Source organism: Aquarana catesbeiana, unplaced genomic scaffold (assembly GCF_042186555.1).
Source record: "Aquarana catesbeiana isolate 2022-GZ unplaced genomic scaffold, ASM4218655v1 unanchor233, whole genome shotgun sequence".
Lineage (NCBI taxonomy): Eukaryota > Metazoa > Chordata > Amphibia > Anura > Ranidae > Aquarana > Aquarana catesbeiana.
This window is the reverse complement of record NW_027362661.1, coordinates 4,436,406-4,462,608: the sequence shown is the minus strand read 5'-3', so window position 1 is coordinate 4,462,608 and position 26,203 is coordinate 4,436,406. Positions and strand designations below refer to the sequence as shown.

At 46.0% G+C, this 26,203-nt stretch overlaps 3 protein-coding genes across 3 annotated transcripts in view; 2 read left to right on the top strand and 1 right to left on the bottom strand.

Moving 5' to 3' along the window:
* Positions 1-1,665, bottom strand: part of LOC141121834 (uncharacterized) — a 315,649-nt gene extending 313,984 nt beyond the window's left edge. The window contains exons 1-2 of the mRNA XM_073611550.1: positions 1,577-1,665; positions 460-588 (exon numbers count right to left, since the gene is read on the bottom strand). Of these exons, the coding sequence (XP_073467651.1) occupies positions 460-543 (84 nt within the window). The 5' untranslated portion in view covers positions 544-588; positions 1,577-1,665. The remainder of the gene's footprint in view (positions 1-459; positions 589-1,576) is intronic.
* Positions 1-26,203, top strand: part of LOC141121849 (uncharacterized) — a 380,396-nt gene that overhangs the window by 153,790 nt on the left and 200,403 nt on the right. The window lies entirely within an intron of this gene.
* Positions 3,649-26,203, top strand: part of LOC141121833 (uncharacterized) — a 115,292-nt gene continuing 92,737 nt past the window's right edge. The window contains exons 1-3 of the mRNA XM_073611549.1: positions 3,649-3,846; positions 3,963-4,054; positions 4,137-4,260. Coding sequence (XP_073467650.1) covers positions 3,762-3,846; positions 3,963-4,054; positions 4,137-4,260 — 301 coding nt within the window. The 5' untranslated portion in view covers positions 3,649-3,761. The remainder of the gene's footprint in view (positions 3,847-3,962; positions 4,055-4,136; positions 4,261-26,203) is intronic.

Below are 26,203 nucleotides of genomic sequence, written 5' to 3'. Positions count from 1 at the left end.
TAGGGGTGTCTGGACTTGAACCGTTCCATATTATCTGAGGAAACTAAATATGTCCATATTATGGCTGTGCTACTACTAAGTCGGAAGTTATGAAACATGCTGAAATTTCATACTTATCCCACTGAGGTGTATTCAGACATTTTACAACCGAGGCCTGTTGGGTCTCTGAATGGAGAGGGTGACAGTTTTACGACAGGCCTGAACACTCTGTCCTTTCAACAAGCTGTTTTTCTACTGACCTAGCCTGGTTCTGTTTTCTCTGTTGAGATAACCTTTTCTGTTGGACTTAAAAAGCTTTGAATTCCTAAGACAAGGGAGGAGGAAGTTCAGATTTCTCTGTAATGTTACATGGTTAGCCAACTGTCATGGCTTCTTTCACACAACATGGCAGCTAACTACAGCTTTTTATGTCCCATACGTATTATGGTTACACATGTGACCTCCCAGAATCCTCCTCACCTCTCCGGTCAGCAGGTAGATGATCTCCAGGGTGAGGTTTAGTATCTTCTCAGTCATGTGACTCCGGTCCTCCTCCATCCTCATAGGTGATGTAATTTGATTTATACAGGTCTCCTTGTAGATGGATAACTTTAGAAAATTAAAGTAAGAATTATTTGGATGGTATTGGTCAAACAATAATAGGATTGGGGGGGGTAATAGGAGGGTTGTTAGACATTTAACTATTGCCCCCATGGGAACACATTCAGTTTGGACTGTTTAGGGCTCTTTCACACTGGGGCGGTTTGCAGGCGCTATTGCGCTAATAATAGCGCCTGCAAACCGACCCGAAAGTGCCGCTGCTTTGTCTCCAGTGTGAAAGCCCCGAGGGCTTTTACACTGGAGTGGTGCACTAGCAGGACGGTAAAAAAAGTCCTGCCAGCAGCATCTTCGGAGTGGTGAAGGAGCGGAGTGTATACCGTTCCTTCACCGCTCCTGCCCATTTTAATCAATGGGACAGCACAGCTATACCGCCGGCAAAGCGCCTCTGCAGAGGCACTTTGCGGTGGTTTTTAACCCTTTCTCGGCCACTAGCGGGGGGTAAAACTGCCCCGCTAGCGTCCGAATACCGACGGTAATAGCGGCGCTTTACCACCGCCGCCCCCGCCCCAGTGTGAAAGGGCCTTTAATGTCTGTAAATCTTTGAGGACTCCGGACCCTCTTGGATTGTCGGATCAAATATTTCCTTTTCTATCTTGGATTTGTTTGCTTTCTGAGCTGGTTTGTTCATTGTGTTGGCTGCAAATTGTAATGATTGCCCATTTGCTGCCTGTGTAGTGTAATAATTGCCCTTTGTAGGCCATGTATGGTCAGGATGGTCATTGTCTTGTCTATTTATTGTCAGTGTTGTTTGTTTAGAGGATCATATTACTAGAATTTATCTCCAAAATGAAGAGAATGTTCCGGCCCCGTAAGTGGGGAAATCTTGTGACCCTGAAGGGGTTAATCTACATTTCCACACTATATATGTGTGTATCATCATCTGCTGGAGATAAAAGACATCACAGTGACTATGGAGGAAGAGGACGGACATGACGGGGGGGTTACTGGGTGTAAATAGAAAATAAGATCTTATTACCTCGTCTTCTGCCACTTCCAGTAATGTCTCCTCTCTACTTCCTCCCTATTCACCTTCCACCTGGAACTTCCTGTCTGTACCTGACATCACTTCCTGTCTGTATTCCATAGAGACTTTCTGTCTGGGTAGAAGTGAGATCACCATCTTGTGGAGCTAAGAGGAACTGCAGCCCCGAGAACCATCTCTTAAGCAGGCCATACATGGTCGAATTTCAAACGAATTTTCTTTTCAAAATCAAAAAGTTTGTTTTTTTGTGATCCGATGGCGCCACCATTGATTTTCGAAATTCGGCCGACCAAGCCTTCAATCTCACCTCATGTTGCTACAGAAAATAATTTTTCTTCTTTTCTCTCTGTAAATTTTCTTTTCTTATTACATTTAAGCACGATTCTCCCATCATTGAACGTTTGTTTTTTAAAAATTTTCCAACATGTCCGATTCCTCAAATTTGATTGCCGCACGAAAATCGGCCGTTGCTGCAGCCCACTAATGGTGCGAAATTCGTAAGAAAATTCTTAGATACGATTTTCGAAAGAAAATTCTTTCGAAAATTCGAACCGTGTATAGCCAGCATTAGTGTGAACATGGCCTTGTGCTGTACACCGATCAGCTATAACATTCTGACCACTGACAGGTGAAGCGAATAACATTAATTATCACACTTGGAAGTGAGATATTTGGAAGTGGGTGGAATATATTAGGTAGCAAGTGAACATGTTGTCCTTAAAGTTAATTCGTTGAAAGCAAAAAAAAAAATGTTGCAGTTTGCTGTGTATGGGGCTGTGTAGCCGCAGATGGGTCAGGGTGTCCATGCTGACCCGTGTCCACAGCCAAGAGAGCCTACAATGGGCACATGAGCCTCAGAACTGGACCAAAGAGCAATGGAAGAAGGTGACCTTTTCTGATGAATGACATTTTCTTTTCCATCATGTGGATGGCGGGGTGTGTGTGTGTCACTTACCTGGGGAAGATATGACACCAGGATGCAGTATGGGAAGAAGGCAAGATGGCGGAGGCAGTGTGATGCTTTGTCTGGTGAAGTCCATGCCATGATGACAGCAAAAGAGGGACCTACACAATATTAGAGGGGTAATCATAATGTTCTGGTGGGTGGTTATAATGTTCTGGTGGGTGGCACATGAACACTTATGAACTTATATAAAATGAAATAAAGGGAAAAAAAATCCACCACCATTTTATACTCCAGCAAAGGAAATAAATGCTAATAGGCTGCAGGAGATCTTCTGAAAAAGAGGGGGGGGGGCTTGGGTGCTAATAAGCTGTCGGAGATCTGCTAATTTTCAACCTCCTCCTTTACTCTTATCGAATCTCCATTTGTGGAGCATTCATTTGTGTTTTTTTTTTTTTTCAGCAGATCATCTGCAAACTATTAGAACCCATTTCCATTTCTGATATATTCATATAGGAAGAAAGAGGGAAAGTGTCATTTGTAGTAAATGTCCTAAAAACTATTTTTTTCCATAATGATCCTAGCCTCAGATATTCATCCTAAAATGTGATCAGTAAAGTCTGTATATGAATGTAATATGATGTGCCCTGGCAAAGCTCAAAGACAAAGATCATCTTTCAGGTTAGGAGAGGTGGGACGTACCTGGGAGAAATTATTCTGTGTACAGAACCCTCGCAGAGCGCCCCCTCACAGCGCCTCTTCCCAATATCTCTCCAAACAGATTTTGAGAATCCTATGACATCACACTGACCTCACAGCTCCTCCTCCCAATGTCCCTCCATCTAGAGTCAGAGAATCCTATGACATCACACTGACCTCAAAACTCCTCCTCCTCATTCCCCTCCATCCAACTCTTTTTTTCTGTTACTTTTAGGATGTGGGCAGACAACCAAGGCAGAACTGCTGATTCTGTATATTATGTAATGATGTCAGAATTCCTTATTGCAAACCTTTAACCTGCAAAGTGTCGGCGTCCTGAAGTGGGGCCTTAATAAAACACAGACCTGACCAATGAGGTGAGGGGGATTCAGGGAATTTTAATTTACTAATTTACTATTTGTGTTATTCGTGACATCTGCTGACAGGAGAGGTGAGCGGTGCTGGGAATTCTGGGACATTATCCAGTAACAGACAAGGGATGTGTCTGGATGGTGACTGTATCATTGTGTGTGTCAGGTTCCTATAAGGTGTCAGGATGTCACTGTCTATTTCTCCATGGAGGAGTGGGAGTATTTAGAAGGACACAAGGATCTCTACAAGGACGTCATGATGGACAATCAGCCGCCCCTCACATCACCGGGTAAGAGGAGACTTTATTGTAAAGAAGAGAGCAGTACGGAGGGTCCACCTAGATCCCCCATCATCTGATAAACACATAGAAACAATGTATTCAGTCAGTGTGTGTGTTTCCTACAGATGGATCCAGTAATGGGAACCCACCAGAGAGATGTCCCCGTCCTCTGTATTCCTGGGATTCCACACAGGAAGATCACACCATCCCTCACCATCATCAGGTAGATGAGGAACAATCACTGATAGGATTTATATAAAAGAGTGTTTGTTAAAGTGCGTGTCTTATTATGCATTCAGAGTGGAAACCTCAGTGATTATAACATTGATGTTAAAGAAGAGGATGATGATGAGTATGGTGGGATTAAGCAGCTTTCTGAAGGACACAATGATCTTTACAAAAACACCATGATGGAGCCACCAAGTAATAAAAACCCACCAGAGAGATGTCCCCGTCCTCAGTATTCCCGGGATTCCACACAGGAAGATCACACCATCCCTCACCATCATCAGGTAGATAATTGATAATTATTGGTAGTTGCAGTATGTTTAAAGCCGCGTACACATGGGCGGACTTTTCGACCAGACTGGTCCGACGGACCGAATCCGGTGGACAATCCGACCGTGTGTGGGCTCCATCGGACCTGCAGTGGACTTTTTTGGTCATAAATCTGACGGACTTTAGATTTGAAACATGTTACAAATCTTTCCGATGGACTCGAGTCCGGTCAAAAAATCCGCTCGACTGTATGCTAGTCCGACGGACAAAAACCGACGCCAGGGCAGCTATTGGCTACCGGCTATCAACTTCCTTATTTTAGCCCGGTCGCACGTCATCACATACGAATCCGTCGGACTTTGGTGTGATCGTGTGTAGGCAAGTCCGTTCCTTCAAAAGTCCTGTTGAAAACTCTGCCCGTGTGTACACATAATAATACACAGCATGTTTGTTACAATTAATATTTCATTATATCTTTTAGATTGGAACCCTCTGGGATGATAATATTGTTGTTAAAGAAGAGTATAAAGAGGAGGATGAGGAGTATGGAGTGATGAAGGAGTATTCAGAAGGACACAAGGATATGATGGAGCCACCTAATACCAGGAACCCACCAGAGAGATGTCCCCGTCCTCTGTATTCCCGGGATTCCACACAGGAAGATCCTCACCATCCCTCACTGTTACAAGGTTGGTGGGGCGGAGCATCTAGGACCCGTAAAGATGATGTGTGGATATTTTATGTGAGCTTATATTTTGCAGATGATATTTTCTCTCACTTTCTTGATTTAGAGTGGAGATCCAATCGATATGGAATTTGAGGTTAAAGCAGAAGAAGAAGAGAGGTATGTGAGGGATGATCAGCAGTCTATGGAGGAGGATGGAATAACAGCAAGTTCACTATATGGACCCCTTATGTATTTATACATGGTGATCATATCCCCCCTTATGTATTTATACATGGTGATCATATCCCCCCTTATGTATTTATACATGGTGATCATATCCCCCCTTATGTATTTATACATGGTGATCATATCCCCCCTTATGTATTTATACATGGAGATCATATCCCCCCTTATGTATTTATACATGGTGATCATATCCCCCCTTATGTATTTATACATGGAGATCATATCCCCCCTTATGTATTTATACATGGTGATCATATCCCCCCTTATGTATTTATACATGGAGATCATATCCCCCCCTTATATATTTATACATGGGGATCATATCCCCCCCTTAAGTATTTATACATGGAGATCATATCCCCCCTTATGTATTTATACATGGTGATCATATCCCCCTTATGTATTTATACATGGTGATCATATCTCCCCTTATATATTTATACATGGTGATCATATCCCCCCCTTATGTATTTATACATGGAGATCACATCCCCCCTTATATATTTATACATGGGGATCATATCCCCCCTTAAGTATTTATGCATGGAGATCATATCCCCCCTTATGTATTTGTACATGGTAATCATATCCCCCTTATGTATTTATACATGGAGATCATATCCCCCCTTATATATTTATACATGGGGATCATATCCCCCCTTAAGTATTTATACATGGAGATCATATCCCCTCTTATGTATTTATACATGGAGATCATATCCCCTCTTATGTATTTATACATGGTGATCATATCCCCCTTATGTATTTATACATGGAGATCATATCCCCCCTTATATATTTATACATGGGGATCATATCCCCCCTTAAGTATTTATACATGGAGATCATATCCCCCCTTATGTATTTATACATGGTGATCATATCCCCCCTTATGTATTTATACATGGAGATCATATCCCCACCTTATGTATTTTTACATGGTGATCATATCCCCCTTATGTATTTATACATGGTGATCATATCCCCTCTTATGTATTTATACATGGTGATCATATCCCCTCTTATGTATTTATACATGGTGATCATATCCCCCCTTATGTATTTATACATGGTGATCATATCCCCCCTTATGTATTTATATACGGTGATCATATCCCCCCTTATGTATTTATACATGGTGATCATATCCCCCTTATGTATTTATACATGGTGATCATATCCCCCCTTATGTATTTATACATGGTGATCATATCCCCCTTATGTATTTATACATGGTGATCATATCCCCCTTATGTATTTATATATGGTGATCATATCCCTCCTTATGTATTTATACATGGTGATCATATCCCCCTTATGTATTTATATATGGTGATCATATCCCTCCTTATGTATTTATACATGGTGATCATATCCCCCTTATGTATTTATATATGGTGATCATATCCCTCCTTATGTATTTATACATGGTGATCATATCCCCCCTTATGTATTTATACATGGTGATTATATCCCCCTTATGTATTTGTACATGTTGATCATACCCCCCTTATGTATTTTAAAGAGGTTGTAAACCTCAGAAAAAAAACTAAAATCCTGCAAGACAAAGGCATAATGAGCTAGTATGCATCACATACTAGCTCATTACGAGATACTTACCTCAGAACAAAGCTGTTGCAGAGGTCCCCGCACACTGCTGAGATTGCTAACATTTTCCCCGGAGTTTCTTCCAGATTTCCGGGCCCAGGGGTGCTGTGATTGGCTGGAGCCACAATTACGCCACTCCTGCGTGTGTGCGTAGGAGCCGCCGTTCACGGCACGGGATCGGAAAGAACGGCACCCGTGGGTTGTTCCTTCAGAGCGCATGCGCCAGTGATGTCACTGTCTACATGCAATGTAGCTATCTTTTAGGAGATATTTTCACTACCTATAGGTAAGCCTTATTACTTATAGCCTTATTATTGGCTTGCCTTTAGGTAAATGTCTGCAGAGGAAGTTTACTTCCTCTTTAATCTCCTCTTCTGAAGAGAATAAATTCAGTTCCTCTAGTCTTTTCTCATAGCTGAGCTCCTCCATGCCTCTTATCAGTTTGGTTGCCCTTCTCTGCACTTTCTCCAGTTCCCCGATATCCTTTTTGTGAACTGAAGGCCAAAACTGAACTGCATATTTCATTTGCAAACCAAATTTTTCCATCCTGTAGTCTTTACCTTACACAATAGCCGTGTGTAGCCATCAGAAATTTTGGGGCCCCTTACACAGCTTTAGACCACCAACATTCCCCAGGGCCCGGACACTGGCCATCCCACTAAATTCGCCCAATGGTTGTCCCACTGCCTATGCCAGTCCTTCAGTGCATCCACTTTTAGAGGTGTGGAGCGAGGAGTCAAACTATACAGGTGTGGAGCGAGGAGTCAAATTCACTCCTGCAAGAGTGCTTTGAATCAACTGATTGGAATGTATATGCACAGGATGCAGACGTAGAGGAATATGCTTCATATGTTCTAGCTTGTATTCGCTTTTGTATGGAGATGTTCCTTGTTACAAAAACTATTAAGGTATTCCCAAACCAAAAGCCTTGGTTGGATGGTAAAGTAAGGACTCAGCTTAGAGCAAGGGATGTGGCCTTTAGATCGGGCGACAGGGCTGTCTTTAATATTGATTGGACCCTGAGCAAACATTTTCTTGGGCCCCCCCAATGCAATTTTGCTCTCCACCTGCCTGCCCACCAAGGACTGGGGTGGTGAGAGGACCCATCAATAGACAGAAAACTCATAGGGATCCTAGAACTCCTGAGATCAGTGGCAGTGCTGGGGGGGAGGGGAGTGTGTGATCAATGGCAATGCTGATTTTTTTTTTACTGACTACCAATATAAAGAGGAGTTTCAACACTGGCCACCGATGTAATAGAAGCATTCACAGTAACCACCAATGTAAGAAGGGGGACCTTCACATTGGCCACTAGTGTGCATAAAAGGATTGTACGCCAAGCCCCAATGTAATGAGAAGATTTACAATGGCCACCAATGTAATGGGGATTTGCACTGACCACTAATGTAATAGAAGCATTCATGGTAACCACCGATGTAAGGGGGATTTGCACTGACCACTAATGTAATAGGGGCATTCATGGTAACCACCAATCAGTTTTGCCAACCCCCTGAAGTAAAATTTACTGGCAGGATGACAAAATTTACAAACGGCACCACTTTTTTACTGGCAAAAAAACATGAAAATTACTGGCAGATCCGCATTTTTTACTGGCGCTGCAAAAAGTACCTAAAATTACTTTTTTCAGTGCTAAACAGTGCAAGGATACATATTTGAACTATAAACATATAGCTAGTGCTATTAGCAATGTGTTTAAGTTTAACAAAAGTCAAAAACACATATTTCTCCATTGACATGAAGGTCAGGTTACTATAACCCAGCTAGCACTAGGTTCCCTCCTTACATCAGAGTCTGCAGGGATCCCCCTTACAGTGAAAGGGAACTCTTATGTAAAGGGGAAGGCTGCAGATCATGATCTAAGGGGGAACTCTGATGTAAGGGGAGGCTCTGGTGACCAGAGACCACCTTATATCAGAGTCCACTGTGTTCCCTTTACATCAGAGTTCCCAATTACATCAGGGTCTGCAGATTGAGTTCCCCTTTGCACTGTAAGGGGCAATCCTGCAGACTTTGATGTAAAGGGGAATGCCAGGAACTCTGATGTGGTGGGCACTCTGGTGACCAGAGACCACCTTTTGCAGAGTAAATATACACTAAGGTAAGGGGAGTTACTCATTTAGGGGGAAACCTTTATATCAGTGCCCCTTACATTATTGTATTCACTCCCCCTTACATCAGCAACCCCCCTAGACTGGCCTGGCGGTGCCGTCACTGACCTCCTCTCAGGTGCATCGTGCAGGGCTCAGTCAGATGGCTCCAGCTTGGTGGTCCTGGTTTTCCTATGGTCTCCTCTCCACAGTCCACACACGTCTGACTTCTCCCGTGACCCCATGATCCCGGCGGCGCTCCCACTCTTGACTCCTTTCCCGACTCCCCCTCAGAGACTGCAGACATGATGTAGGAATAGGTCAGAGACTGCGGGCAGGAGATGGTCAGAGGCTGTGGGCAGGAGATGGTCAGAGGCTGCGGGCAGGAGATGGTCAGAGGCTGCGGGCAGGAGATGGTCAGAGGCTGCGGGCAGGAGATGGTCAGAGGCTGCGGGTAGGAGATGGTCAGAGGCTGCGGGCAGGAGATGGGCAGAGGCTGCGGGCAGGAGATGGTCAGAGGCTGCGGGCAGGAGATGGTCAGAGGCTGTGGGCAGGGGATGGTCAGAGGCTGTGGGCACTGGGCAGGAGATGGTCAGAGGCTGCGGACAGGAGATGGTCAGAGGCTGCAGGCACTGGGCAGGAGATGGTCAGAGGCTGTGGGCAGGAGATGGTCAGAGGCTGTGGGCAGGGGATGGTCAGAGGCTGTGGGCACTGGGCAGGAGATGGTCAGAGGCTGTGGACAGGAGATGGTCAGAGGCTGCGGACAGGAGATGGTCAGAGGCTGCGGGCACTGAGCAGGAGATGGTCAGAGGCTGTGGGCACAGGAGATGGTCAGAGGCTGTGGGCACAGGAGATGGTCAGAGGCTGTGGGCACAGGAGATGGTCAGAGGCTGTGGGCACAGGACATGGTCAGAGGCTGCCCTTTCATCTCTCCACCGGGCTGGCTTCACCCCCCCCCCGTAATGTCCTGCCGTGGCCGGGCCCGGTAACATGGCTCCTCCAGGTCCTCCTGCTCCCCCCGCTGAACCGCCGAGAACTGAAGAACGAGCGGCGGCCAGCGGGCACTGTTCAAAAATGGCGCCAGGCGGCGTCATTACATTACTGCGCATGCGCTGGCCTGCCGAGCTTGTACGATCTTTCCCGAATCCTGCAGGCTTCGGAACGGCGCATGCGCAGTTGCATGGCCAGCCCGCAGCCATCTTTTTTAGGGGCACCGGCTGCCCGTAACGGGCATTCACGGGCGCCCCGAAAATGGGGTGATTTTTACGGGCTGCCCGTAAATTAACGGGCGGTTGGCAACACTGCCACCAATGTAAGGAGGGGTTTACACTGACCACTAATGTAAGGGGGACCTTCACACTGGCCACTAGTGTGAATTAAAGCATTCTACACCAGGCACCAATGTAATCAGAAGATTTACACTGACCACCAATGTAAAGGGGATTTGCACTGACCACTAATGTAATAGGAGCATTCATGGTAACCACCAATGTAAGGAGGGATTTACACTGACCACCAATGTAAGGGGGACCATCACACTGGCCACTAGTGTGAATGAAAGGATTCTACACCAGGCACCAATGTAATGAGAAGATTTACACTGATCAATGTAACAGACTTTAAGCCTGCATTCACATTTGTGTGTGTCGGGGACGCATGCCAAATCACTTTCCTGACACCACAGAAACGTGCTGCCCTTTAGCACATACACAGCAGTGCCATTAACCACTTAAAGCGGGATTCCGGCCAGCTAAAAAAAAATTTTAAAGTCAGCAGCTACAAACACTGTAGCTGCTGACTTTAAATAAGTAGACTTACCTACCCTGGGTGCCCGCGATGTCGGCCGCCCGAGGCCGACCCGTCCCTCGGCTCTCGGGTCCCAGCACCGCCGTCCAAAGTAAGGGAAACAGGCAGTGGAGCCTTGCGGCTTCACTGCCAGTTTGCTACTGCGCATGCGCGAGCGGCGCGGCGATATGTGAATGGCCCTGTGGTGTTCTGGGAACACACACAGTTCCCAGAAGACAACGGGGCCACTCACAGAGGAGAAGAATACGCAGCGGAATAGGAAGAGGCAGATTAGGAAGACTGCCTAGCAACAAGGGTTTAGGTAAGTATCATTTTTTTTTTTTTTCCAAATGTTTTTTTTTTAATTTTTTTTAGGATTTTTGGTGGCATTTTTTTTTCCAGGGTGGCCCACCACTTTAAGGACCAGCCTCGTTTTGAGATTTTGGTGTTTACATGTTTAAAACAGTTTTTTTTTACTAGAAAATCACTTAGAAGCCCCAAACATTATATATATATTTTTTTATAACACCCTAGAGAATAAAATGGTGGTCATCGCAATACTTTTTTTCACACTGTATTTGCGCAGCGGTCTTACAAGCGCACTTTTTTTTGGAAAAAATTCACTTTTTTGAATAAAAAAATAAGTCAACAGTAAAGTTAGCCCACTTTTTTTATATTGTGAAAGATAAAGTTATGCTGAGTAAATTGATACCCAACATGTCACGCTTCAAAATTGCGCCCGCTCGTGGAATGGCGTCAAACTTTTACCCTCAAAAATCTCCATAGACGACGTTTAAAAAATTCTACAGGTTGCATGTTTTGAGTTAAAGAGGAGGTCTAGGGCTAGAATTATTGCTCTTGCTCTACCAATTGTGGCGATACCTCACATATTTGGTTTGACCACCGTTTTCATATGCGGGCGCTACTCACGTATGCGTTCGCTTCTGTGCGCGAGCTCGTCCAGATGGGGCGTTTTAATTTTTTTTTCTTATTTATTTTACTTAATTTTATTGATTTTTACAGGTTTTTTTTTTTTTTTTAATTTTGGGTCACTTTTATTCCTATTACAAGGAATGTAAACATCCCTTGTAATAGAAAAAAGCATGACAGGACCTCTTAAATATGAGATCTGGGGGTCAAAAAGTCCTCAGATCTCATATTTGGACTTAAATGCAATAAAAAAAAAAAAATTGTCATTTGAAAAAATGACAACTGAAAAATGTGCCTTTAAGACGTATGGGTGGAAGTGATGTTTTGACGTCGCTTCCACCCTGCTATGGTATGGAATCCACTCATCTCCATACCTAGCAAGGGGACAGACGCTATCTCCTCCGCCGCTGCCGACGGCTCCGGTAAGCGACAGAGGGCACTGGATCACGGCGGGAGGGGGGGCCTCTCCTGCCACCGATAAAAGTGATCTTGCGGCGAATCTGCCGCAGAGACCACTTTTATCTTGTAGCCGACCGAACACGGGGATCCCGGGGTTATGGTAGCTAGCTGCTGCCATAACAACGATATCTGTCCCCTAAGAAGGGACGTACATCGGCGTGCGGCGGTCGGCAAGTGGTTAATTGTTAATGACACCCTCATGCTTCTGCTGACATGTGATTCTGAAAAAGGGTTAGGGACTTTCTTCTGCATTTCTAGTGCATGGAGCAGCCCATTGATATAATTGGGCTTCCCTACACGTGACCTACATCTTTATCCACCCTGTCAGTACACCTTTGCATCCTAAAACCCCTGCTAACCTCCGCACCCCAAACCTCCCCCATCCTCTCCACTCCAACCCTCCACCCCTTCTCTGCCTACCTCTGCACACACTACCCTCCCTCCCACCAATTTGCTTGCCTTTGCAGAACAGGCTGATGTTAGGCTGAATGACCACAGTTGCAGGCAGGACTTTCAAGCATGCCCCTTTACCTCCCCAGTGGGCAGCATTCAGTATAGGTGATGGTGGATATGACCTCAGGGGGGCATGATATACATATGAATGCCGCCTGTATTTACATATGAATGCCTCCAGTCCGCGGTCATTTACAAATGAATGCAGCCGCTATTTAAATATCAATGCCGGTTATTTACATGTAAACACAGGGTATGCAGATGAGTCATCTGTACACAATAGGGCAGAGCTGGGCAGCATTACTAGCAGCACTTCACACTGAGATATCAGGACACAGCACGGGACTAAAACTTCAAGGGACAAGGGAATTTAAACTGGGATTGTTGGCAAGCATGAGGTAGCTGCTTTGGGTCCCACAACAATGACAGGGCCCAGGGAAGCTGCCCCTTTTGCCCTGCCTTAAAGACGGCCCTGTCAGGCGACCCTATGGCTTATAGGAAAGCTTGGAATGAATTAAAGAAAGGCATTAAGGAGGCTAATGCTGCGTACACACGGGCGGACTTTTCGACCGGACTGGTCCGACGGGACGAATCCGTCAGACAATCCAATCGTGTGTGGGCTTCATCGGACCTTCAGCTGACTTTTTTGGTCGAAAATCAGATGGACTTTAGATTTGGAACATGTTTCAAATCTTTCCGACAGACTCGAGTCCGGTCGAAAAATCCGCTCGTCTGTATGCTAGTCCGACGGATGAAAACCGACGCTAGGACAGCTATTGGCTACTGGCTATCAACTTCCTTATTTTAGTCCGGTAGTACGTCATCACGTACGATTCCGTTGGACTTTGTTGTGATCTTGTGTAGGCAAGTCCGTTAGTTCAAAAGTCCGTTGAAAGTCCGTCAGAAAGACTGTCGGGCCTTTGATGCCGAAAAGTCCGCGCGTGTGTACACGGCATTAGCGTAGATATAAACAGCGCATTGAATATTATTTTGAAAATCACAATTATTTTAGCATGTGGAAGGGGATTAAAACAATGGTAGATCTTAAATCTAGGAATACACCGGTTTGTAAAGTGCTCCCTGACACCTTAAACCAATTTTTTGCTCGCTTTGAGGGTCAAAATATGAGATGTAAAACCCATAGTAAAGAACTAGTGGAGGACGACCATTTACTGATTGCTGGTTGGTATGGAAAGGTGACAATGTCAGAAGGAGGGCGCCACCATCCCTGAATAACATGTGCAAACAGAGAGAAAATTTGGTGGGATTTTGTAGGCGCCAGGGAAGTAATTTTAAACAGACATCACAGTAAAAAGTATAAATGACATTTTACTGAACATAAACAAAGTTTAAAATTATGTTGGCTGTGCATATCATAATATAGAACTAACAGTGAACTATTTATCAGTTGGCAGTTAAACTACCTAGCTTTGGACAGTCACTAACATCTCTTCTTTTTTTCTTTGAGATTGTATATTTATAGTTATTTTTGATGGTTTCTAACTGTATGTTTATTCTATTCAGAGATATATCCAGCTTAGTCCCTCAACACATATCCCCTGAGGAAGCCCCAACGGGCGAAACATGTAGGGATTATAAGTGCTGAGTGACCCCTTATTTTCTATGTTGTTATATATCACTGTTAGTTCTATATTATGCACAGCCAGCATAATTTTTAAACTTTGTTTATGTTCAATAAGAAGATTGACATCAGAAAAGCAGCAGGACCAGACGGGGTGTCAGGCCGTATACTGAGGGGATGTGCAGACCAGTTAGCAGGTGTTTTTACTGATCTTTTTAATTTGTCACTGAAGCAGGCTGCAGTACCTTCTTGTTTTAAATCTACTACTATTACAATACCTAAAAAAATCAGCAGTATCATGCTTAAATGATTATCGCCCAGTTGCCCTAACTCCTATCATCATGAAATGTTTTGAGAGGCTCGTATTATCACATCTTAAGGCAAACATTCCTGTTGATCTGGATAAGTATCAGTTTGCCTATCGTGCAAATAGATGCACAGATGGTGCAATTGCTATTGCATTGCATGCTGCCTTGACACGTCTTGAGCTTTCAAACACATATGTTAGGATGTTATTCATTGATTTTAGCTCTGCATTTAATACAGTAGTTCCTGACAAATTTGTGAAAAAGTTAAAAGCTTTGGGCCTATGTCCATTGCTGCGCTCATGGATTATGGATTTTCTAACAAACAGGACACAAATGGTGAGAATAGGAGATCAGATGTCTAACACTATTATTTTGAATACAGGGGTACCACAGGGATGTGTGTTAAGCCCGGCCTTGTTTACATTGTTCACGCACGACTGTACTCCCATACATACGTCTAACACTATAGTGAAGTTTGCTGATGACACCACTTTAGTGGGACTCATACAAGATAATGATGAGACGGCTTATAGGCAGGAAATTCAACATTTGGTTGAGTGGTGTAGAGAAAATCATTTAATACTCAATACGGCAAAAACTAAAGAAATAATAGTGGATTATAGGAGATCAAAAAAGATCAATCATTGCCCGCTTTATATAGGTGGTGAGGAGGTGGAAAGAGTGAACACTATTACATTTTTGGGAGTGCATATTACAAGGGAGTTGTCATGGTCTCAAAATATTTTTTTTTTTAGTGAAAAGAGCGCAGCAGAGACTGTTTTTTCTTCGGAGACTGAAGCAGGCTGGATTGCCCTTAAGGCTTCTGGTCAATTTCTATCAGTGTACCATTGAGGACTATGGCCAGGGGGGCACCCTGCGCCCCCCCACCCCAAAGCACCTTGTCCCTATGTTGATGAGGACAAGGGAGTCTTCCTGACAACCCTGGCCATTGGTTGTCGGGGTCTGCGGGCAGAGGGCTTATCGGAATCCGGGAGCCCCCTTTAATAAGGGGGCCCCCAGATCCCGGCCCCCCACCCTATGTGAATGAGTATGGGGTACATCGTACCCCTACCCATTCACCTGGGGGAAAAAGTGTCAATAAAAAAACACACTAGACAGGTTTTGAAAGTAATTTATTAGGCAGCTCCGGGGGTCTTCTTCTGACTTCGGGGGTCTTCTTCCGACTTCTCCGCTCTCTCTGGCCTCTTCTCCCAGTGTCCGGTTCTTCTCCCGCTCTCCGGCCTCTTCTCCTGCTCTCCGGCCTCTTCTCCCTTTGTCCGGCTCTTCTCCCACTCTCCGGTTCTTCTGCAGGGCTCCTCCGCTATCTTCTGCTCTTTTGCCGCTAGCGGTGGCCCGGTCTTCTCCGTCATCTTGTTCCCTCTTCTCTTCCTCCGATGTTGACACGACGCTCTCTCCCGCTGTAATGCCGTGTGTGAGGTGCGGAACGACTTATATAGGCATGGGGCCCCCTTAAGACGGCACAGTCCTGGGGCATGATGGGACTGTGACGTCATAAGGGGGCGGGGTCAGCAGGTGACATCACCCGGTCACCACGCCCCATGCCTATATAAGTCGTTGCGCACCTCGCACACAGCATTACAGTGGGAGAGCGTCGTGTCAACATCGGAGGAAGAGAAGAGGGAACCGAAATATAAAAAAGACAAAAGCGCACCAGCCTAGTGCATTAACTTTTAAAACATTTATTTGATAAAAAATAGTAAAGGAAATAACTCACAGGCGATTGGTGGAGGAGGCAGAACATAAAATCGCACCGGTATACAGTCTGCGATTTGGAATGAGCGGGACCTTCCAGGGGTCGTGGAGGAACGCACAGACGCTGCAATCCGCTAACGCGTTTCGAGGGGAATGTCCCCTCTTCCTCAGAGCTATGCACTGCTCTGAGGCTGGTGCGCTTTTGTCTTTTTTATATTTCAGTTTTCACTAGGATCCCCATCCTTAAAGGCAGCAAGGCCAGTGCTCAGCCTACTACATATGGTGATCCACCTGTGCGCAGGAGTTGCTTTTTTTTCCTTTTTTTTTCTCTTCTGCTACTGAAGAGAAGAGGGAACAAGACGATGGAGAAGACCGGGCCACCGCTAGCAAAAGAGCAGAAGATAGCGGAGGAGCCCGGCAGAAGAACCGGAGCGCGGGAGAAGAACCAGACACTGGGAGAAGATGCCGGAGAGCGGGAGAAGAACCGGACACCGGGAGAAGAGGCTGGAGAGAGCGGAGAAGTCGGAAGAAGACCCCCGAAGCTGCCTAATAAATTACTTTCAAAACCTGCCTAGTGTGTTTTTTTTATTGACACTTTTTCCCCCAGGTGAATGGGTAGGGGTACGATGTACCCCATACTCATTCACATAGGGTGGGGGGCCGGGATCTGGGAGCCCCCTTATTAAACGGGGCTCCCAGATTCCGATAAGCTCTCCGCCCGCAGACCACGACAACCAATGGTCAGGGTTGTCGGGAAGAGGCCCGTGTCCTCATCAACATGGGGACAAGGTGCTTTGGGGTGGGGGGGCCGAAGGGAGCTGATTATTGATTATTGCCCCCTCTGACCCACCAAAACCCCACTTTATATATCCATTGTGTTTTTTCCCCCTCCTCCTTCCCATCCTCTCCCTAAGGTGGGACTCCTGTGGAGTGTCCTCATTCTTCATTCAGACACCCTAGGAGTTCCGCTAACAACTAATCCAGAGAGCGTTAAATCCTATTTTGTGATATACCATGTCCTGTTTATGTCGCCTGCTCTCTCGATTCCCTGCCCCCCTCCCCTTCCCAACCAGCTAGGTTGAAGTATCATGCAGCTGCAATATAGGTAGCATTGTTTCTCCATTTTTATGTTCTATGCATGAGACTCGTACCTTGTTGATGTATGTAATATTTTTTTATATATGACTTACTATTTGTTAATTTTTTCGTCTTTACTTCTGTATCTTTGTGGAAATGTAATAAATACACAATTTACAAAAAAAAAAAGATGTCATTTACCAAATGTTGGAACGTAGCCAGAGCGTTACAGAGTCCAAATGGCATGACGAGGTACTCATAATTGCTAAATCAAGATCTGAAAGCTGTCTTCCACTCGTCCCCCTCCCGGATTCGTACAAGATTATAGGCTCCTCGCAGGTCCAGTTTAGTGAAAATGCGGGCAGTTCGAAACCTCTGGAATAGTTCGGGAATGAGGGGGAGCAGGGAAGCAATTTTTGATGGTAATATTGTTGAGAGCTCAAAAATCCACACTGTCTCAAGGTGCCATCCTTCTCCTCAACAAAGAAAATTCCAGCTCCGGCCGAGGAAGAGGAGGGGCGAATGAAGCCCTTCTCAAGGTTTTTGTCGATATAAGCCTGAAAAGCTTCTAACTCGACCTCTAAAAGGGGGAATATTCGGCCAAACAGGATTTCAGCTCCGGATAATAATTCAATTGGACAATCATATGGCCGATGTGGAGGGAGTTTGTCTGCTTTCTTTTTATCAAAAATGTCCATAAACTCTTGGTATGCTGGGGGGACATTCTGATGTTCATTAGAAGTAGGTTGAATTGTCAGGAAATTGGCTGATTGGAAAGTCCTTGGGACAAGACAATGGTGGGAACAATAAGCAGAAGGGAAGGATATCTCTTTTGCTCCCCCCCCAATCTATGTGTATATTATGGGTCTGTAGCCACGGAAGTCCTAGAATAATATGAAACATAGGTGAACAGATGATGTCAAAGCAGATAAATTCTTGATGGTCGAAATCTGTAGTGGTGAGAATGGGCCTGGTTTCCTGGGTAACAGGTCCAGAGGAGAGCCATCTGCCAGGTGTATTTTAAGGCTTTGCCTTTTCTCGTGGAGAGGAATACAAAGTCTCTTTGCCAAGGAAGGGTCCAGGAAGCAGCTACATGCCCCGGAGTGAACGATGGCTAGGGAACGAATCTCCTCTTCTGCCACCTGCAAGGAGACCGGGAGGACCAGATGAGATGAGATAGGACAATTTACCTGACAATTTACCATATGCTGTCGACGAGACTTATTGGGCCTCACAGGGCAATTTAATAGAAAGTGTTTGGCTCCCCTGCAATACAGGCAAAGATTGGCCTGACGGCGGCATTGCTGCTCATCAAAAGTCAAGGGAGAATGGACCAGACCAAGTTGCATGGGTTCACATTCAGAAGCAGGAGAAGAGAAAGGGGCAGGTAGAGTGGGATGAACTGGTGGAACTTTAGGTAGCATCCAGGTAGGCCAGGAAGTCTGGATAAGTTTGGACCACGGCTCTCGTAGGCGCCTGTCCAGCTTGATGGCAAGTTGGGTTAGGCCCTCCAGGGTAGCGGGGGTCTCAACTTGGGCAAGTTCATCCTTAAAAGTCTCTGAAAGGCCATGGCAATATTGATATTTGAGAGCGGCCACGTTCCACCCGGAGTCAGCAGACCATTTACGAAAGTCCACAGTATAGTCCTCAACCGGGAATTTATCTTGGGTCAGTGTCTGCAGGATGGTTTCAGCAGTGGCCGTGCACTGTGGGTCGTCATAAAGCTGAGCCATTGATTCCAAGAAAGTATCTATGGAATCTAATACAGGGTTTTTCTGTTCGAGCAGGTTGTGGGCCCCCAGGCCTGGGGCTCTTCTGACAGCAAAGAGATAAGGAATCCCACCTTTACAAACTCTGTGGAGAAAGTTCTGGGTTGGAGAGCTAGGTACAGTAAGCAAGCATTTCTGAAGGCTCTGAACTTCTTTACGATCACTCCTGAAAAGTTCAGGCGTGGAAACTCTTGGTTCAGGGGGAGTCATTACCACAGTAGGATTCGAGCTGGCCTGCTCTTATGGAGAGGGAAGCTGGGGCTGCACTGGCAGATGGGGGGCTTGGGTCTGTAGGCGCCAGTGATCCAGTCAGATGCTGCAGCTGCTCCTCTAGTTGAAAATAGCCCTCTTGAAGTTTCTGTACTGCCTGGGTAAGGTTGGTAACTTGCTGGCATAGGGCCTCAAGTGGGGGGCCAACTCTGTCGGCCTCTGACATGGCTGGATTGTACTGTCAAGATACCTTTCTGACTCTGAGATGCTGAGAGCGGCTCCCCTTGCGGCTGAGCGCAGTATACCCCTGAAGATGGCACCGAGGGTATAATGCTCAAGGAAGCATGGGTTGCCAGCAGGATGTGCAGGACTTGAGCAGATGACCACTTGCGGGCAACTTGAGGAGGTGCTGGAAGCAGTCCTTAAGGAGGGTGGACAGGATACAGGGCGTAGGGTATCCAGGGAAGTCAGTAAAGGACTGGCCGAGGATCCAACACCGGTGATCATACAAAGGTAGGTAGACTGGTGTAGGAAATAGCAAAGTCTCTAAGGCAGACCAGGGTCACACAGAGGTAGCAGAGGTATTCAGGTAGAAACAAGTCCTTTAAATAGGCCAAGGTCATACACAGGCAAGCAGGCAGTTTAGGCAGAAGAGTAGTCCTTAGAATAAGCCAGGGTTATACACAAGCAAGCAGGCTGATTAGGCAGAAGAGTAGTCCTTAGGGTAATCCGGGCTCAGAGCCAGGAGAAGATCAGGGCAAGCCAAGGAACAATCTGGGTCACAGCAAGACAACATGAAACAGGTGCAGGTTCAGGAACTCAGGGAGAGCTGAAGACAATCCAGAAAAGAGAGTCCTAGGCAGCCTTTTTTAAGCCATCAGGGAATTTGCGTCTGTCATGCTATGTGCATGCCACCATGCACGGGCCTGCGCTGTCCTGGAAGTGGCAGAAGACGAGGTAATAAGATCTTATTTTCTATTTACACCCAGTAACCCCCCGTCATGTCCGTCCTCTTCCTCCATAGTCACTGTGATGTCTTTTATCTCCAGCAGATGATGATACATACATATATAGTGTGGAAATGTAGAATAACCCCTTCAGGGTCACAAGATTTCCCCACTTATGGGGCTGGAACATTCTCTTAATTTTAGAAAAAAATTCTAGTAATATGGTCCTCTAAACAAACATCACTGACAATAAATAGACAAGACAATGACCATCCTGACCATACATGGCCTACAAAGGACAATTATTACACTACACAGGCAGCAAAGAGGAATCATTACACTATGCAGCCAAAACAATGATGGAGTGCAGGGGTCAGGAGTATGGAGCATAGAGCCCATTATGTATCGCTCTCCTAGGTCAGGTGCTAGAAGTGAGGAAAATTTAATTGTTGGCTCTGCTGTTAGAAGTGGAGATATAATTGTGTTTTGCCTACTCTTCAGTTCTGCAGCTGCAGTCTTGTCTGTCTCCTCCTGTCTTTCCAGAACTTTATAGAAACATAGTGAGCAGGAGAGGGCAGAGTCTGAGCTGGTCCTGGATACAGCGCTAGCCAATCCCTGGTCAGGGAAAATGGCCAACAGGGGGTTGTGAGGTGTATATAAGCATAGTTGCCAACATTGCAAAAAAAATATGTGGGACACTTTTTTGGCTGTAGGCGGAGCCGTGAAATAATTAGGAGGCGGGGCATTCATTTGTAGGTGTGGCTTAGAAAAATTATAAGTGCGGTGTGCGAAGCGCGACGCGGCGAAAAATGGGGGTGGCTTATGTGAAAAGCGGGCGTGGCTTATGTAAAAGTGGGTGTGGCTTAAATGGGCGTGGCTCAAGAGTGTGTGGTTAGAGTCTGAGATGAATGAGGGATGGAGAGGGAAAGGGGGAGAAGGAAAGGGGGAGAGGGGAATGACGGGACAGCAGCCCCAGATCCTACACAATAGAAATATGTGTATTCTAGAAAGTTTAACAATCAGCAGATAAAGATACTCCAAACGCCTGGTGTTAGCGCTTCAATCATCCCGGCACCATGGTTGTTATGGTGTCAGGATGATTGAAGCGCATTATTTCTATTATTACATTGTAATATAAAATTAAATCATTCAACTCACCATAATGCCGAATCAGTGGGATCCCTGAGCATGTCACTAGCCACGTTGCCTGCCACCAGCAGAGTCTGTCCTTGCATCAGGTGCCCCCGGCAGAGTCCGTCCTTGCATCAGGTGCCCCCGGCAGAGTCTGTCCTTGCATCAGGTGCCCCGGCAGAGTCTGTCCTTGCATCAGGTGCCCCCGGCAGAGTCTGTCCTTGCATCAGGTGCCCCCGGCAGAGTCTGTCCTTGCATCAGGTGCCCCCGGCAGAGTCTGTCCTTGCATCAGGTGCCCCCGGCAGAGTCTGCCCTTGCATCAGGTGCCACCGGCAGAGTCTGTCCTTGCATCAGGTGCCACCGGCAGAGTCTGTCCTTGCATCAGGTTCCCCCGGCAGAGTCTGTTCTTGCACCACGTGCCCCCGGCAAAGCCTGTCCTTGCATCAGGTGCCCCCCAGGCAGAGTCTGTCCTTGCATCAGGTGCCCCCGGCAGAGTCTGTCCTTGCATCAGGTGCCCCCAGCAGAGTCTGTCCTTGCATCAGGTGCCACCGGCAGAGTCTGTCCTTGCATCAGGTGCCCCCAGCAGAGTCTGTCCTTGCATCAGGTGCCACCGGCAAAGTCTGTCCTTGCATCAGGTGCCACCGGCAAAGTCTGTCCTTGCATCAGGTGCCCCCGCCAGAGTCTGTATAGACCCCCTCAGTGCAGACCCCCTCCATCAGTGCAGACCCCCTCCATCAGTGCAGACCCCCCCTCTATTAGTGCAGACCCCCCTCAGTGCAGACCCCCCCTCTATTAGTGCAGGCCCCCTCAGTGCAGCCCCCCCTCTATTAGTGCAGCCCCCCTCTATTAGTGCAGCCCCCCCTCAGTGCAGCCCCCCTCTATTAGTGCAGCCCCCCTCTATTAGTGCAGACCCCCCCTCAGTGCAGCCCCCCTCAGTGCAGCCCCCCTGTATTAGTGCAGCCCCCCTCAGTGCCGCCCCTCCCTCAGTGCAGCCCCCCCTCTATTAGTGCAGCCCCCCCTCATTAGTGCAGACCCCCCCTCATTAGTGCAGCCCCCCTCAGTGCAGCCCCCCCTCAATGCAGCCCCCGCTCAGTGTAGGAGCGGCCAGGGTTCTGCCGAGAAAGTTCCCCTCGGCAATGAAGGACCCCCTGTACTGCGCAGGCCCATCGCTTGCGCAGTACGGGGCTGGGAAACTTTCGGCAAGACACGGCGCCGGCGCCGTGTCTTCTGCTTGCTTCAGTGGAGAGGGGAGGGGCCGTGCAGCTAAAGAAGCCGCTTCATTGGCTGCACGGATTGAGCCCCCTTCCTCTCTCCACTCAACACTAGGGGGAAGATAGAGCGGCGGTGCCGGCTGCCATTTTGCTGGAGCCCGCTGCTCCAAAAACAAAAAAACAACATTCCCGATTTTCCTTATGGAAAATCCCGATTCGGGACAGCCTCCAATCGGGACGAGGGTCCAAAAATCGGGATTGTCCCAGGAAAATCGGGACTGTTGGCAACTATGTATAAGGGTGAGGGCAGAGAGTAGAGCCAGCCTGGAAGTGCTGTTTAGGGTTGCCATCTCATCCCTTTAAAACCGAACACATATGAATTACACAGTTTCTTTTGACTGATTAAGGTGGTAGTTAACCTCACTTGGTGCCTTATCTGCATTAAATTCGCCTCAGAACCTGTGTAATTCATATGTGTTCGGGTTTAAAGGGATGAGGTGGCAACCCTAGTGCTGTCATACTTTTCAAGGTTTAGGAGGAGCCTTAAAGCGGCGTTCCGGCTGAAATATGCCGTTTAAAATAATAATACCCCCAGAATACTCATGCCTAGTGCAATGTAACCAGGCCCGGATTTACTCCCTTTGCCGCCCCAAGGCCGGGTCCTTCAATGCCGCCCCCCACACACACACACACACGCACACTCCACAATTCTCGTCCTTTATCGATGACTGCTACAATAGATCAATTAAAAACATTTCTCCACACACGAGAACACTGAAAATAACTGGCTTTAATTGTACAGACTGAAAATACTGTGTAAAGCAGAAAATGCCTTTTAAAGATTATAGCAGTAAGAAACTCCCTACATTTTTTTAGTTCTAACTTTTCTTTTGGCAAACTCATCGATAATATCATCGTAACACCTTTATATACACCCCTCTATCATCTCTATATACACCCCCCTCTATCATCTCTATATACACCCCCCTATCTTCTCTATATACACCCCCTCTATCATCTCTATATACACCCCCCTCTATCATCTCTATTACACCCCTCTATCATCTCTATATACACCCCCCTCTATCATCTCTATATACACCCCTCTATCATCTCTATATACACCCCTCTATCATCTCTATATACACCCCCCTATCTTCTCTATATACACCCCCCTATCTTCTCTATATACACCCCCCTCTATCATCTCTATATACACCCCTCTATCATCTCTATATACACCCCCCTCTATCATCTCTATATACACCCCTCTATCATCTCTATATACACCCCCCTCTATCATCTCTATATACTCCCCCTCTATCATCTCTATATACTGCCCCTCTATCATCTCTATATACACCCCCCTCTATCATCTCTATATACACCCCTATATCATCTCTATATACACCCCTCTATCATCTCTATATACACCCCTCTATCATCTCTATATACACCCCCCTCTATCATCTCTATATACACCCCCTCTATCATCTCTATATACACCCCTCTATCATCTCTATATACACCCCCCTCTATCATCTCTATTACACCCCTCTATCATCTCTATATACACCCCCCTCTATCATCTCTATATACACCCCTCTATCATCTCTATATACACCCCTCTATCATCTCTATATACACCCCCCTATCTTCTCTATATACACCCCCCTATCTTCTCTATATACACCCCCCTCTATCATCTCTATATACACCCCTCTATCATCTCTATATACACCCCCCTCTATCATCTCTATATACACCCCTCTATCATCTCTATATACACCCCCCTCTATCATCTCTATATACTCCCCCTCTATCATCTCTATATACTGCCCCTCTATCATCTCTATATACACCCCCCTCTATCATCTCTATATACACCCCTATATCATCTCTATATACACCCCTCTATCATCTCTATATACACCCCTCTATCATCTCTATATACACCCCCCTCTATCATCTCTATATACACCCCCTCTATCATCTCTATATACACCCCTCTATCATCTCTATATACACCCCCCTCTATCATCTCTATATACACCCCCTCTATCATCTCTATATACACCCCCCTCTATCATCTCTATTACACCCCTCTATCATCTCTATATACACCCCCTCTATCATCTCTATATACACCCCTCTATCATCTCTATATACACCCCCCTCTATCATCTCTATATACTCCCCCTCTATCATCTCTATATACACCCCCCTCTATCATCTCTATTACACCCCTCTATCATCTCTATATACACCCCCCTCTATCATCTCTATATACTCCCCCTCTATCATCTCTATATACACCCCCCTCTATCATCTCTATATACACCCCTCTATCATCTCTATATACACCCCCCTCTATCATCTCTATATACTCCCCCTCTATCATCTCTATATACACCCCCCTCTATCATCTCTATTACACCCCTCTATCATCTCTATATACACCCCCCTCTATCATCTCTATATACACCCCTCTATCATCTCTATATACACCCCCCTCTATCATCTCTATATACTCCCCCTCTATCATCTCTATATACTGCCCCTCTATCATCTCTATATACACCCCCCTCTATCATCTCTATATACACCCCTATATCATCTCTATATACACCCCTCTATCATCTCTATATACACCCCCTCTATCATCTCTATATACACCCCTCTATCATCTCTATATACACCCCCCTCTATCATCTCTATATACTCCCCCTCTATCATCTCTATATACTCCCCCTCTATCATCTCTATATACACCCCTCTATCATCTCTATATACACCCCCCTCTATCTTCTCTATATACACCGCTCTATCATCTCTATATACTTCCCCTCTATCATCTCTATATACACCCCTCTATCATCTCTATATACTCCCCCTCTATCATCTCTATATACTCCCCCTCTATCATCTCTATATACACCCCTCTATCATCTCTATATACACCCCCCTCTATCATCTCTATATACACCCCTATATCATCTCTATATACACCCCTCTATCATCTCTATATACACCCCCCTCTATCATCTCTATTACACCCCTCTATCATCTCTATATACACCCCCTCTATCATCTCTATATACACCCCTCTATCATCTCTATATACACCCCCCTCTATCATCTCTATATACTCCCCCTCTATCATCTCTATATACTCCCCCTCTATCATCTCTATATACACCCCCTCTATCATCTCTATATACACCCCTCTATCATCTCTATATACACCCCCCTCTATCATCTCTATATACTCCCCCTCTATCATCTCTATATACACCCCTCTATCATCTCTATATACACCCCCCTCTATCTTCTCTATATACACCGCTCTATCATCTCTATATACTTCCCCTCTATCATCTCTATATACTCCCCTCTATCATCTCTATATACACCCCTCTATCATCTCTATATACCCCCCTCTATCATCTCTATATACACCCCCCTCTATCATCTCTATTACACCCCTCTATCATCTCTATATACACCCCCCTCTATCATCTCTATATACACCCCTTTATCATCTCTATATACACCTCCCTCTATCATCTCTATTACACCCCTCTATCATCTCTATATACACCCCCTCTATCATCTCTATATACACCCCCTCTATCATCTCTATATACACCCCTCTATCATCTCT